At 37.6% G+C, this 13791-nt stretch overlaps 2 protein-coding genes across 3 annotated transcripts in view; both read left to right on the top strand.

The window, feature by feature from the left end:
• Positions 1-4040, top strand: part of LOC306939917 (uncharacterized protein) — a 43477-nt gene extending 39437 nt beyond the window's left edge. Inside the window, exons 5-8 of the mRNA XM_079524728.1 lie at positions 1450-1529; positions 2598-2711; positions 2817-2924; positions 3381-4040. Of these exons, the coding sequence (XP_079380854.1) occupies positions 1450-1529; positions 2598-2711; positions 2817-2924; positions 3381-3475 (397 nt within the window). The 3' untranslated portion in view covers positions 3476-4040. The remainder of the gene's footprint in view (positions 1-1449; positions 1530-2597; positions 2712-2816; positions 2925-3380) is intronic.
• A 927-nt stretch (positions 4041-4967) lies between these two features.
• LOC306939783 (uncharacterized protein) lies at positions 4968-9536 on the top strand. 2 transcript variants are annotated; one of them, XM_079524475.1, is made up of 8 exons: positions 4968-5062; positions 5453-5645; positions 6302-6497; positions 7015-7172; positions 7765-7844; positions 8007-8120; positions 8231-8332; positions 8978-9536. In XM_079524475.1, exons 2-8 carry the CDS (start codon positions 5509-5511, stop codon positions 9064-9066), a joined length of 876 nt encoding a protein of 291 aa, XP_079380601.1. In that variant the 5' UTR covers positions 4968-5062; positions 5453-5508; the 3' UTR covers positions 9067-9536. The 2 variants fall into 2 exon arrangements, with proteins under 2 accessions (XP_079380601.1, XP_079380600.1); XM_079524474.1 differs by having other exon boundaries at positions 8004-8120.
• Positions 9537-13791: the final 4255 nt, after the last annotated feature.

The raw sequence follows: 13791 nt of genomic DNA, 5'->3' as shown, positions 1-13791 counted from the left end.
TAACCGTCTGAAAAAATGGCGGTCATTTAGAATTTTCTATGAAAATGTTCAAGTATCCAAAAAACTAATTACCAAGTAAATATGGCAAATATATATTCCACTAAATTTGTCTGTGATATCATAATAATTATATCCATCACTCATTATAAAATGCGTGATTCAAAGAAACAATACGGTTGCGTAAAGACCTGCCCCCGCCTGCCTCTGATTGGCCCCTTCCGTGATGCATGCGGAACTGCTTCGCATCTAGTCATGTGTCACATTCGTGAGCATTGCTGGCGTTGTGTAAATGGTGATGCCAGATCATGCCACGCGACTTTCCCTACTTGCGGGACTCTGGGGGCTCAAGTTCGATTGAGACGGCGCCCCTCTGTCACGGTCTCAATTGATTGATCATTAAAATAAACATGCTGATTTTCAAGTGGACCCTGATCCAGAAACATTTGGGAACTACTGGTGTATTCTACATAAAGTATTAAACATATTATGTGGCATAGAAAAAATGATTTGCATACTAACATGGATGCACTGTTATGAGAATTGGTCAAAATGTTGCTACAGTATGGACTCTAAGGGTCGTTTGCACCAAGAAATAAAGCTTAGTTTAGTGTTAATCAAGGATTTGTTGATCAAGGATTAATTTTAATTCGAGTTGTGTTGCACCACTTAATTTTAAGCATTGCTTAACAGATCTGTGATTAAATCCTTAACCTGTGATTAAAATCCATTAAACTGTGATTACAACTTTAAACTGTGATTAATTCATGGATTAAACTTTGTTGTGTGTCCGCCATCTTGGTTTTGCGCTGTAAATAAACAGCAGCAGTCGTGAGCATCATTAGCGTTACTATTTCATTCATATTTGAGAATGTTTAAATTAAATTATAGTGCCTGCAGCAAAAATATATATAATAATAAAAACCGTCTCGCTCGCTAAAAGAAAAACCAACAGACGTATAAGCATGTTGTTTTCATTTAAACCTCCTCTCCTGCTGGTTTAGAATTAATCCCTTATTGATACTTAAATCAAAGTTTAAAGTAGTGGTGCAAGATTGACATTAATCCAGGTTTACTGTGAAAATGAAAACCAAGATTAAAAAAACAAAACCAAGATTAAAAGGATGGTTTAAAACTAAACCGGATTAGTGAAAACTAGGATTAAAGTTTGGTGCAACTGGATTAATAGATGAACCTTGATTTAAACCAGATTAAGGCTTAATCTTTCTTGGTGCAAACGACCCTAAAATAACTTTTTGTGCTTTTTATTTTAATCCTTGGCATACCAAAACATTGTCTACAGATATGCACAAACCTGATCGAAATGGATATATTTCCACCATTGTAATCAATCAAAAAGTCAGCTAGTATATTCACTGCACATTAACTGACCCATAATGCTCAAATGATACTGCTACTACGCTACTTCATATGTTCATGTTTATCTTGCAGAAATAATACAATATGGTGTGTCTACCATCATTTCTACAACATGACCTTCAGAAACAACACACTCAACCTTAACCTGTTTCGTAAGTGTCTGTCTGTCTGTCTGTCTGTCTGTCTGTCTGTCTGTCTGTCTGTCTGTCTGTCTGTCTGTCTGTCTGTCTGTCTGTCTGTCTGTCTGTCTGTCTGTCTGTCTGTCTGTCTGTCTGTCTGTCTGTCTGTCTGTCTGTCTGTCTGTCTGTCTGTCTGTCTGTCTGTCTGTCTGTCTGTCTGTCTGTCTGTCTGTGTGTGTGTGTGTGTGTGTGTGTGTGTGTGTGTGTGCACCTTGTCCTCATAACTTGAAAGAGCTCTGTTGCATGGAGACACACACACCCAGTATTGTGTGTCATCCGTGTGCGGGGGTCAGTGGGGGCCGTCACTACAGGTGGAGGGGTGAATCCACTTGCTGACCAGCTGTCGGTATTGAGCAATTTAGGGGTTTCTTGTGATCCTACCATTAACATCCTATGTAAGGCAAAAATGTCAAACTTTCCTTATGTTTTAAGTAGCATGTGACATGTCAAACTAGGGTGTTTTCATGATTCTCACATTTGTGCTGATCTCATCACATTTGTCATGACGGCTATGGCCATATAAAGGCCAATAAAAAATACTATATACCAAGTTTCCCACCCCACAAGCCCGGCTGCCGGACGATGTGGCCTTCAAGAGCATCATAATGTCCTAGTTTTCTGCTTGTAATTATACAATATCTATTCATAGCAGATATGGGGTATTGTTTGTCTTTAAACCTTGATAGCAAGAGGTTGATTAGCTACTTAAACCCTTTTATAGCCTACTTCCCCAAGAGCCCAGATAGCAAGTTTCTTTTTGCAATGGCAGATTCATCTGGCTATGCGAGGCTAATACTTAGTCCATTTCCTTTTCCCCTCTACACTAAATCTCAAGCATTGAAAATAGCCAAACAGCTATCTTTTAGATATGCTATAAACACACTAGAGTTCATGTGGAACTTGCTTTGCCATGAGCTGCAGTAGTCTTCTTGAAATCAAACAGAAAGCCTGTTTCATCCTACTGAAAAACAGCCGACCTCGTTTGAAGCCCATTCTTTAGGTCTTATGCAATACTTGATCACACTTGTCTTGCTACTGTAGGATTCAACTCTTCAGCACTCGTCAGGTTTGTGAAGACCTGCAACGAATGCCTTGCACTGACCGCAAAAGCTCATGTTCCTGGTTATGCACCTCTGACTTATCTACTTGTATATGGTAAGCAGAAATGTTCTGATGTGTTCAGTACTTAGATGTGGTATATGTGGATAGTATCCAAATGTTTTATAGTGAATTTTGTGCCGTTTGTTTTTTCCTCTTGAGGTCTAAAAGGGCAACTGAATGAATATTTCATGCAAAGAACCAGGCAGCAGGCTGAATGTCTCAACTTCGTCCCACCACCCCCACATTTCCGCTACAATGGAGATCATGGTACTGTATATCTATAATGTATTATAAACCTAAACATACGTATAATGCTTCATAAATTAATCTGCTTATAATAATGCTGTATAATTATACACACTCTTGATATAAACCAGTAAGACGCCCTAAAGGGCGAGGTCGTGTGCACTGGCCATATATGGAGCGTGTCTTGAGTACAGAGGGTTTGATGAGGTCAGATCAACATATAGGATGTCGGAACAGGTCGGCTCCATATATGGAGGGTAAGGGTGGCAGCGGTGGCAGTGTCTTGAGTGTACAGGGTTTGATGAGGGCCCAGATATTATATTATATATATTTAATGCATTATAATCCCAGTTATACTACATTAGTGTGATTTTAAGTGTAATGATAAACTAATAATAATATGAAGAACAAATCATCATCATCATCTCAGGAGGAATGAACTATTTCTAATACGCTTGTTTGTATTTACCATTGCAGAGTTTTGTCCTGAAAAGTGGAACATGTCTTATGAGAATTCAGTGAACCGTCGGTCCAGAGGCCCTGGATGCCCGTTCAGTCCGGGCAATAGATAAAAGGGTACACTGCGGATAAGTCACAAGGGACCGACTTCTGTGTTCACAGCCACCTTTGCTAGAGGAAACGATGGCGAGCGCATAATGCATGTACATAACCAACACATCTTGAAAGCCGTCACATACTGTACAGTACATCTACTGATGGGACATTAATTTCAATAATCCAGACCTATTTTGTCCGATATGATTATCCTATCGCCCTCTACATCTTTGTTTAAATGTAGCCTTCTTTCTGTTTTATGTTTGTATCTTATTTTTAAAAGGTCCTTGCATATTGTGTACTTTGCTCTGTGCCTTGAATAGGTGTTTCTTATTAAGGAGAGATAGCTCTGTTTTTTTCCTTTTTACTTAATTCAAATTTTATAATGTGTTTCTATTGCTTAATGTTTTATGTAAAGAGAAATTGAATTGCCTTGTTGAAATGTGCTATACAGATACACTTGCCTTGCTTTGCACCTGAAATCAGTTGTATATTGGAACTCATTTTGAAGAAGGAAAAAATGATGGCAGAATCTAGATTCATGATTATTTGTTTTTGTTCAATAAATGTCTATAGTACTCATCTATACTTTGTAAAGAACTTCTTTGGTTCAGATACAAAATGTGACTTAAGTGCACACATATTGTATTGCTAATTTGCTATATGCTTCTTGTATTGAGCCACAGTGAAATTTACTTTATTTCAAAAAATGTAATGTTTCCCAGTTCACTTGAATGAAATCAAATGCAAAAAAATGAGATACAAGGAAAAATATCCAGCCACTTATAAATATTGACGGGAGAAAACTACAGTATCAATCAGAAATCAAATTAACTGAATGGCATCAACTACTTTCACACAATCTTTGTTGTTGCATAGTCGATCACGTTGCAACTCAGCCGATGCGATGTGTTGTGAGCTTGTGCTCAAGTACTGTACTATACAGGGTAGATGCACAATGTTAAGGTATTTTTACTTTCCTCAGCATTTACAAATTTCAATATTTCAAAAAGTCTACCCAACTAAAAATATAATACTTTTTTACTCTACTACAAGTTCTATGTAAACTTGAGTTACTACTAGTTACTTTGTAGATTTTGTATTATAAAACACACTTAACCACTTCAGCTGTATACAGTACATACAGTATTTTGGTCATTTTAAAGATGTAAAAGCTCGTAGCTTGTAGATTTTATTAAATATATTTTTTTCATACATTTTGAACTTGTGAAATGGGATATTCTGCACAACGATTACTTTTGGTACTATATATATTTTTGTGGCTTTCACCTTTATTTGATATTTTTTATAGAGGCATAGATACAGTAGTAGGCTAACAGGAAATGGGGAGAGAGGTGGGGGGGTGACACGTAGTAAAGATGGTCATGATCGTACCCGTGGTACACTGCCAGACTGCCAGTGAGCCACGGCCCAGGCCAGTAGGCTATATTTTGATGCCATTTACCCAAATACATTTTGTATTTTGTATATCTACATTGCGGTATTGATACATGTGAGTACTTCTTCCATCACTGAATAGAGGAAGCTTGGAATGAAAGACCGGAAGATGCAATCTTGTTGCAATCCTGATTAATGCAATTTTGGTATGTTGGTATTTTTTGGTATGTGTGGTGAGGATTGGTAAACATTTAGAGAAGTTAATATCGTATAATTACTGGGACATTTTTGCATTAGGGACATTTACACACGGACCTGCAGTGAACTGCACTGTTGCTGTACAGTAACTAACTCTCTTTTTTATTTCTGGAATTACTTTTCTTCCAGTGTCTTGCGGTCTAAGTAGTATTTTATTTGTCATCACATTTCTTACATAATCTAATATTGTTTCTCTTTCATAGCGTAAGGTGAAATGATAACACATTGTACAGACAAGACACTGTAGGCCTTTTGTCTAAGATATGACTTCTTATGTGGTAAATGCTGCATGCTGATATCTAGAATTTAACAACCATTTCCTTTCATTCTTGTCACAGAACATCACCTCAGCAGCCTTTAAACGTGTGGATTATCTGAAGAACACTGACGGGCGATGGCCCGTCTCAACCTCCGCCAGTGGTTCTACAGTCGGGTTCATTCCCCTCAGAATGACAAGTGGGCGACCGGTGACCAAACCTTACCTGAGAAGATGTCCGTCAAGGAAGTGCTTTGCCGTCTTCTTCTTACATTGTATCCCTCATTTTACTGTCTTATGATTGAAAATTTGGAGAAAGAAAATACATTTGTTTATTGCATTAATTTTACTGTACAAATACCATTACCATATCGTCGCTGTCGGGCAGAAACTTGTTTGTGTTTTTTTTCCCGTAAATGAACGCCCTACTTGATCACACTAATGGTATCACACAAGTAGCAGATCCACAAGCTCGAAACCTTTTGAGATTATATATCTGCTAATTTTGGCATTTTTAAAAATGTTGAATACTGAAAAGTAACAGTTTTGGACATATGAGTTTTCCTCCCGGCAGAGACAATTATGCATTTGCGTATTGTGATCAAGATGATTGATATTCCAAATTAGTGTGGACTGTGAAATGTATTGCTGCTGTCGGGTCGAAACTTCTAATGTCCATATATTTTATGTTTTTTCATTAATGCCCTTCGTAATTTTGCTGTTACACAAATGTAGCAAAAATAGCCAATCTACAATCTCAAAACGTGCCACGATGTGACAACGTTTTGAGTTTGCAGATCTGCTATTTTTGCCATTTCTGAAATTGAATCCTGAAAAGTAACCGTTTTGGACCCGGCAGTAACGCTGTGTAGGTTTGAGTTTTACCCAAGTTCCACATTCCGAGGTCATGTTCCTGAACAGTGTTCTATAGGATCTGTGTTGCGTACGGAGCCATTCTTGTGACTCTCCTGGTGAGGAGTTTCAAGGTGGAGGAACAGCCGAAATCTCCTACCCAACAATTCTACCCACCACCCCAACAATTCTACCCACCACCACCAACAACAACAACTCGTAGAAGCTGTAATGAACTGCTGAAACGCCCCACCCCAGAAGAAGTTGAGAAACAGGTAAGGAGACCATTGTAGAAAAAATAAAGCACATGCACTCACATATACTGTAGTACTGATTTACTCTGACTTCATTAATTAAAAAATCTTGTCAAAAATCTTGTAGTGTATGCATGGGAGGCTTGACCTCTAACCATCTTCCTGAGTGTGAAGTTAAAGCTGTAATCTCTAACTTTTATATCCTAATTTCTATGACTCTTCCAAGATAGACATGTCGGGAGGAGATATTACAAGTAGTACTATACCTGTAAACCAGGGGCCCTATTTTTAAATACTTCAAATTGCTGATCTACATCGACATTTTGTGAGCTTATAGATTGTCTATTTGAACTATTTTTAAAAATGTTTTTCAAAATGGTAAAAATGGCAAATAAAAAAGGGCAAGCAAAGGGTCTAAATTGTCCAACCACAGCAGATGTACTGGTTGGTTATATCGTATTAACACAATCGACCATGCAGATAGAAATAGAATTCATTCATTGAAATATGTCCCTGAAAATGAGTGCCTTTCATGCAGATGTTCCTTGGGAGGTGGGTTCTTCAGGAGGCCTACTCTACTGACTCCCTTGATCAGTATGCTCTGACCATCGCCAAGAGTTCCTGGGCAGAATTCTACCATGACACCAACACTGGGACACTCAATCTCACAATGGCACACATGTTGCTTCGGCCTGAGTGAGTGATCTATTTAACTATTATTTACTCAACCTGTGATGGGTCGTGAGGGAATTGCAAGTCGGTGCCAAAATCATTTGTAAAACACTATGATTTTAAGGATAACATGAAATTCAAAAATTATATTTTTTTAACTTAGATTTAAAATTATGATTCTGCTGGGAATTTTACATTTTGTATTAAAAAAAAAATACAACTTTAAAAGAAATGTGTTTTAATTCGGATACCCATATTGTACATAGGAGCTTAAAGTATACTACTTTAGTCCCATTGATCCTAGCTGGAACACAATCAGTTGATTGATCATTAAAATTTGCTCACACTTTGGCTGCCGTGTTAAGTGGCCAGATGGGTGGGCCAACACTTTTTTCAAGTGCCCTGATCCAGAAAAGTTTGAGAATCACTAGTTAAACATAGAAAAAGATTTGCATACTAAGATAATGTTACAATTTTTGTGTTGTGTTCACTCCATTCGGAGACCTTTTGATGCTTTTTATTTTAATTCTTAGTATACCACAACATTGTCTACAGATATGAACAAACTTGATCAAAATAGATACTACACTACTTCATATGTTTGTTGATCTTGCAGAAATAAGACAATATGGTGTGTCTACCATCATTTCCATAACATGACCTTCAAAAACAACACACTCAACCTTGACCTGTCTCGTAAGTTATGTGCGTGTGTGTGTGTGAGAGAGAGAGAGAGAGAGAGAGAGACTGAGAGAGAGACACAGAGAGAGAGAGAGACTGAGAGAGAGAGAGAAAACATATACAGTATGTCATTATGTCATAATGTTACAGTATCCTCATGTCTTACTACTTTAGTAGAGCACAACGCTTCAGCAAAATTCACGTTTCTGAAAGCCTGCAACGGATGCCTCGTGATGACTGGAGAAGCTCATGTTCCTCATTATCCACCTCTGACTTATCTACTTGTATATGGTAAGCACAAGGGTTCTGATGTGTTCAGTATTTGGATGTGTAATGTAAGGAGAGTGTAGTATTCAAATGTTTTATATTGAATTGTGTGCCGTTTGTTTTTTCTTCTTGAGGTCTAAAAGGGCAACTGAATGAATATTTCATTCAAAGAACCAGGCGGCAAGCGGAATGTCTCAACTACGCACCACCACCACCATTCCACTACAAGGGAGATGGTAGATATCATTTATCACTTTCTATGAAGCCCATGTCTAATGTATTATAATCTTATATTATTTATAATGCATTATATTCGGCTTATAATGCTATATAATGCCCATAATTACTCATAATTCTTAACAATGATCATAAGACATCATAAACCATTTTATAATTATCAGGTCAAGTATAAATGCATTATAATTGCTTATACTGCTGCATATTTAGTTATAAGAACTCATAATTACTCATGTTTTTGTTTATCTACATATGTATAATCATAACTGATTATTAGCATTTCATAAAGACTTGTAAGGTCAAGTATATTACTGGTCACTCCAAAGCATTCTAATCCCTATTATAATGCATTATACTGTACTACTGTAGTGTGATTATAAGTCAATATAAGTTGCCAGTGAGGGTGTCAAGTAAAGTGAAAAAATAGTGCCACCAGGAGGCACTTTATTTTTTTTTTAAAGAGGGAAAAGAGAAACAAACAAACAAAAAACATGTTTATATTACTCCTTCACATGTTGTCCAAACATCACAAATGTTCTTGACCTGGTGGAGACATGTGTTCCGAGCAGCACTTTTTCTAGTTGGAATTGGGAAGCATTAGTGCAGTGTAGTGTTAATACTCTTCTTTGTATTTACCATTGCAGGGTTTTGTCCTGAAAACATGTCTTATGAGAATTCAGTGAACCGTCGGTCCAGAGGCCCTGGATGCCCGTTCAGTCTGGGCAATGGATAAAAGGGTACACTGCGGATAAGTCATAAGCCAGGGGTTCTCAACCTATGGGTTGGGACACACAAAGAAATTAATGATTGAAATTAAAAAAGACCACTATTGTATGAAAAGCTATCAACAAACTATACTATAAAAGTTCAACCTATGCCCTTTTACGTCTTGGTTTAGATGTAGCCTGCTTCTCTTTTTTTTTGTATTTTTACTCAAAGGTCCTTGAATATTGTGTCATTTGCTCTGTCTTGAATAAGTGTTTCTTATTAAAAAGAGACATAGGTGTTTCAGCTTTTTCTTCCTTTTTAATTAATTCAAATGTCCATTTATTATGGGCTTCTTTTGCCTCGTTGAAATGTGCTTTACAAATATACTTGCCTTGCTTCGTGCCTTAATTGCTTTACTGAAATCAGTTGTATATTCAAACTCATTTTGAAGAAGAGAATAAATGTCTATATGCATATACTTTGTAATTATTTTTGACCAACTAAGTAAAGACCTAAGTCAAGAACTTCTTTAGTTCATATTAATTCAATGCCCTGTGAATTTACTCCTGGATTCTCCATTAGTGCGTTGTTACACATACATCTAAAAGAGACCTTCCTCTCTACTTGTCAAACAAACATGTTGAAAACGGGTGCATTATACTTTGTCCCAGCAGCAAACTGTTATTAAGTGAGACACACTAAAATTAGTTGATATTGTATAGCCTATACAGTATGTCTGAAGTACAAAAGTAATATTGATAGAAAATGTCATTTACACATAACTCAAAAAGTGCTTATATTGGCTTATGACTGCATGGTCACAGGCCAGGTAAAGTTTACCAAACAGTGAAGCAAACGTTAAGCAAACAGTAAATACCGGTAAGTAGTTAGGTATAAGTAAACTACTTACCGGTATTCACTGTTTGCTTGGGTAAACTCTAAAATACAAGCAATGTCTGTTGATTCACCCCAGTTGGCATGAGTAATCTGGGAGGTTGAGAGTAGCCTATACTGTTGTGACAGTATGATTAAAAATACAGTAGAACCTGTGTTGAACATGGTCAATCTGTTGATTCAGCCCAGGTACTGTGTGACAGTATAATGATAATATGGACCTACTCCTCCCACAGGGGGGGAAATTCAGTATTCAGCTCAACCCAGCTGATCGCAGCCCTCAAGAGCTATAGGGGTTAAGTGTCTTGCTCAGGGACACACGTCAACATTGCTGGCCTGGAATCATACCTGGGGTGACCAGGGCTCTCCAGGCGGGCTCACTAACCACTCAGCTATATGGCCGCCCCAAATGATCACGAATACAGTGTCTTGGCCCAAAATGTCTATGACAATAAATTAAGTGTAGTCAGGGGGCCAAAATTGATACTGTAAAAGAAATGAATGCCTCTGGGCACCCTATCCAGTCATAGTATTCAACCCCTTTACATGTGTTCTAAACACGTTGTCAACTTAGATTACTGTTGGGTCATTTTACCATTGTATTCTAAAATTTGACTTATTTCCCACATTACTCATAAATTCTTTTAAATGCAAATTTTGCCATTATGCATCTCATGCGTGAGTACACAATCATGACTTTTGAGCAGCTCTGCTGCAAAGCAAACATGTTTCAGTGGCACCATCACCAAGAGTAAGAATATGGTCATACACTCGAGTGGATGCAGAATGAACGGCATCTTGTTGATTCTGGGATCATGGCCATTCTTAAGAAAAGCATATGATACCCTATAGTTTGCTGTAATCATACCATGGTATTCATACCATTATATAATATGTATTCATAGCAGAGATGGAACATATGGGACCACAGAGTTCGGTAAAGTGCAGTATTACTTCACCTTTTGCCTTGGTAAACTGCACTCCAAAATTGTTTCTAAAATCACACTTTCTTTATCACTGCCCTTTCTCACTCGTTTCTATTGTGCTGTGCACTAATTGACCCCCCCCTCCCCCAAAAAATATAATATATATATAATATATTTATGCATTTTGAGTGGGCAATCAAGTCCGGTTTCGACACCATTGTTTGCACACACTCTTGATTACACGCCTGTCACTGATTGGCTGATCTTTCTAACACAGCCTCGCGTCTGCCTCGTGTCACAAACTCACAAACTCTGTTTCTGCGCTGTCTGCTGTCGGAGCTGGTACAGTATGTGGACTTCAGGTCAGGTAAACAGCAACTACTTACTGCTTACACTAAAACATTTCAGATTACTAAATTATGACCAAAACTAAATTAAATGTTATTCAAAGACCATGACTAAAAATAAAATGAATAAATAATTGCTGTCAGAGAATGAACAGTGCTGTGCAGCCCCGCCTAATCCAAGGTCCTGTTCCCGAACAGTGTGCTAGGATCTTCGCTCTGAACGGGGCCATCCTCGTGATACTCCTGGCGAGGACCTTCAACACGGAGCCGAGCTGTGATGAGCTCCTGAAGCCCCTCGACCCAGCTAACATGGAGCTGACGGTAAGACGGTCAGACCCTAAACCCAGCTGAGCTGGAGACGAAGGTATAGGGAGACCCTCGACCCAGCTGAGCTGGAGACAAAGGTAGGGAGACCCTCGACCCAGCTGAGCTGGAGACAAATGTAGGACTATGACTCCTCCAAGATAGACATGTCGGGAGGAGATATTACAAGTAGTACTATACCTGTAAACCAGGGGCCCTATTTTAAAATACTTCAAATTGCTGATCTACGTCGACATTTTGTGAGCTTATAGATCGTCTTTTTGAACTATTTAAAAATGTTTTTCAAAATGGTAAAAATGGCAAATAAAAAAGGGCAAGCAAAGGGTCTAAATTTCTCAACGGGAGAGTATGTCCAACCACAGCAGATGTACTGGTTGGTTATATCGTATTAACACAATCGACCATGCAGATTGGTTAAAATAGAATTCATTCATTGAAATATGTCCCTGAAAATGAGTGCCTTTCATGCAGATGTTCCTTGGGAGGTGGGTTCTTCAGGAGGCCTACTCTACTGACAATCATATTGATCAGTATGCTCTGACCATCGCCAAGAGTTCCTGGGCAGAATTCTACCATGACACCAACACTGGGACACTCAATCTCACAATGGCACACATGTTGCTTCGGCCTGAGTGAGTGATCTATTTAACTCACTCATTCTTGAGATGAGGGACAAAAGTGGAAAAAACATGTCCCACACATAAGAGCCTTATTTATGTTAAAAATAAATTAATTCATAAAAATAAAAGCACTTGCAAAGTTAAATGTAATACAGTTGTGTATTATTATGCCATTAATTTCATTATATATTTTTTCATATGCCATCTAAATTAGTTAAAAGCAGGCACTGTACCCAAAAAGGCCTGTATTTAGCCTGTCCCCAGCAAGTTGTCACAATTTCAAACTGCCAAAAAATTGTCTAATACTGTCACAATCACATAAATATACATACTAAATGAAAGTAGATTGTCAACAACATAGCAAACAATATACACAGTTAATTTTAATTTATATTTTAAATTAAATATCTCATATCAAATGTGTGTCCCACGTCTCCGTCAACTCCGTCAGGTTTTTTGAAAGTCTTAAATTAATCAGAAAATATTGTCGACAGATTTAGCCTGAAGACTCCTTTTCCAAGTCCTGTTTATATTTGTTGCAACAGTGGAGCACCTGGTCTGACAAGCATTCAATTGTTTGATATTTTAAACAAACAATGTTGATATCAATGTGGTCACAGCTTTTACATGTCAACTCCGTCAGGACATTATTATGATCTTTGTTAAGAATTCCAAAATAATGTTTAGTATTTTAGTTTAGGGTTAGGTTTAGCTAACAACTGAAGAAAAACTAAATGGATAAATTGTACTACAGAGGGTTAAGATGAAAACAAATGCCATTTTGTCAACTCCGTCAGACGTCAACTCCATCAGGTTTTGTGTCTGACGGAGTTGACATGTATCTGACGGAGTTGACAAAAGTGTTCCCAAAACAATAAAATTATAGTTTTTGAATAATGGGAAGTATTCTAATTTGGCAGACAGTTAGAGCATGCCTTAAGGGACATTTTTGGCTATAGGGCCATCACAGATTTGTCTCGTGGTGACCATGGCAGCCATCTTCCAAAATGGCCGCCACCTGATGTTATTTTACAATAACTCAAGTTCTACACCACCTAGGATCTTGATTCTGGTGACTAATATTACATTTTCAAGGATGAGGGATACAGTGGTACAATTTAGATTTTCCCTATGAAAAATGTAAAATTATGATTCTGCTATGAATTTTACATTTTGTATTAAAAAAATAATAAAAAAATACAACTTTAAAAGAAATGTGTTTTAATTCGGATACCCATATTGTACATAGGAGCTTAAAGTATACTACTTTAGTCCCATTGATCCAAGCTGGAACACAATCAGTTGATTGATCATTAAAATTTGCTCTGAGAATGCACACTTTGGCTGCCGTGTTAAGTGGCCAGATGGGTGGGCCAACACTTTTTTCAAGTGCCCTGATCCAGAAAAGTTTGAGAATCACTAGTTAAACATAGAAAAAGATTTGCATACTAAGATAATGTTACAATTTTTGTGTTGTGTTCACTCCATTCGGAGACCTTTTGATGCTTTTTATTTTAATTCTTAGTATACCACAACATTGTCTACAGATATGAACAAACTTGATCAAAATAGATACTACTACTACTTCATATGTTTGTTGATCTTGCAGAAATAAGGCAATATGGTGTGTCTACCATCA

This window comes from Electrona antarctica (assembly GCF_951216825.1).
Source record: "Electrona antarctica genome assembly, chromosome: 16".
NCBI classification, from domain to species: Eukaryota; Metazoa; Chordata; class Actinopteri; order Myctophiformes; family Myctophidae; genus Electrona; species Electrona antarctica.
Note: the sequence above shows the minus strand (reverse complement) of the source record. Positions and strands in the feature narration are given on the sequence as shown.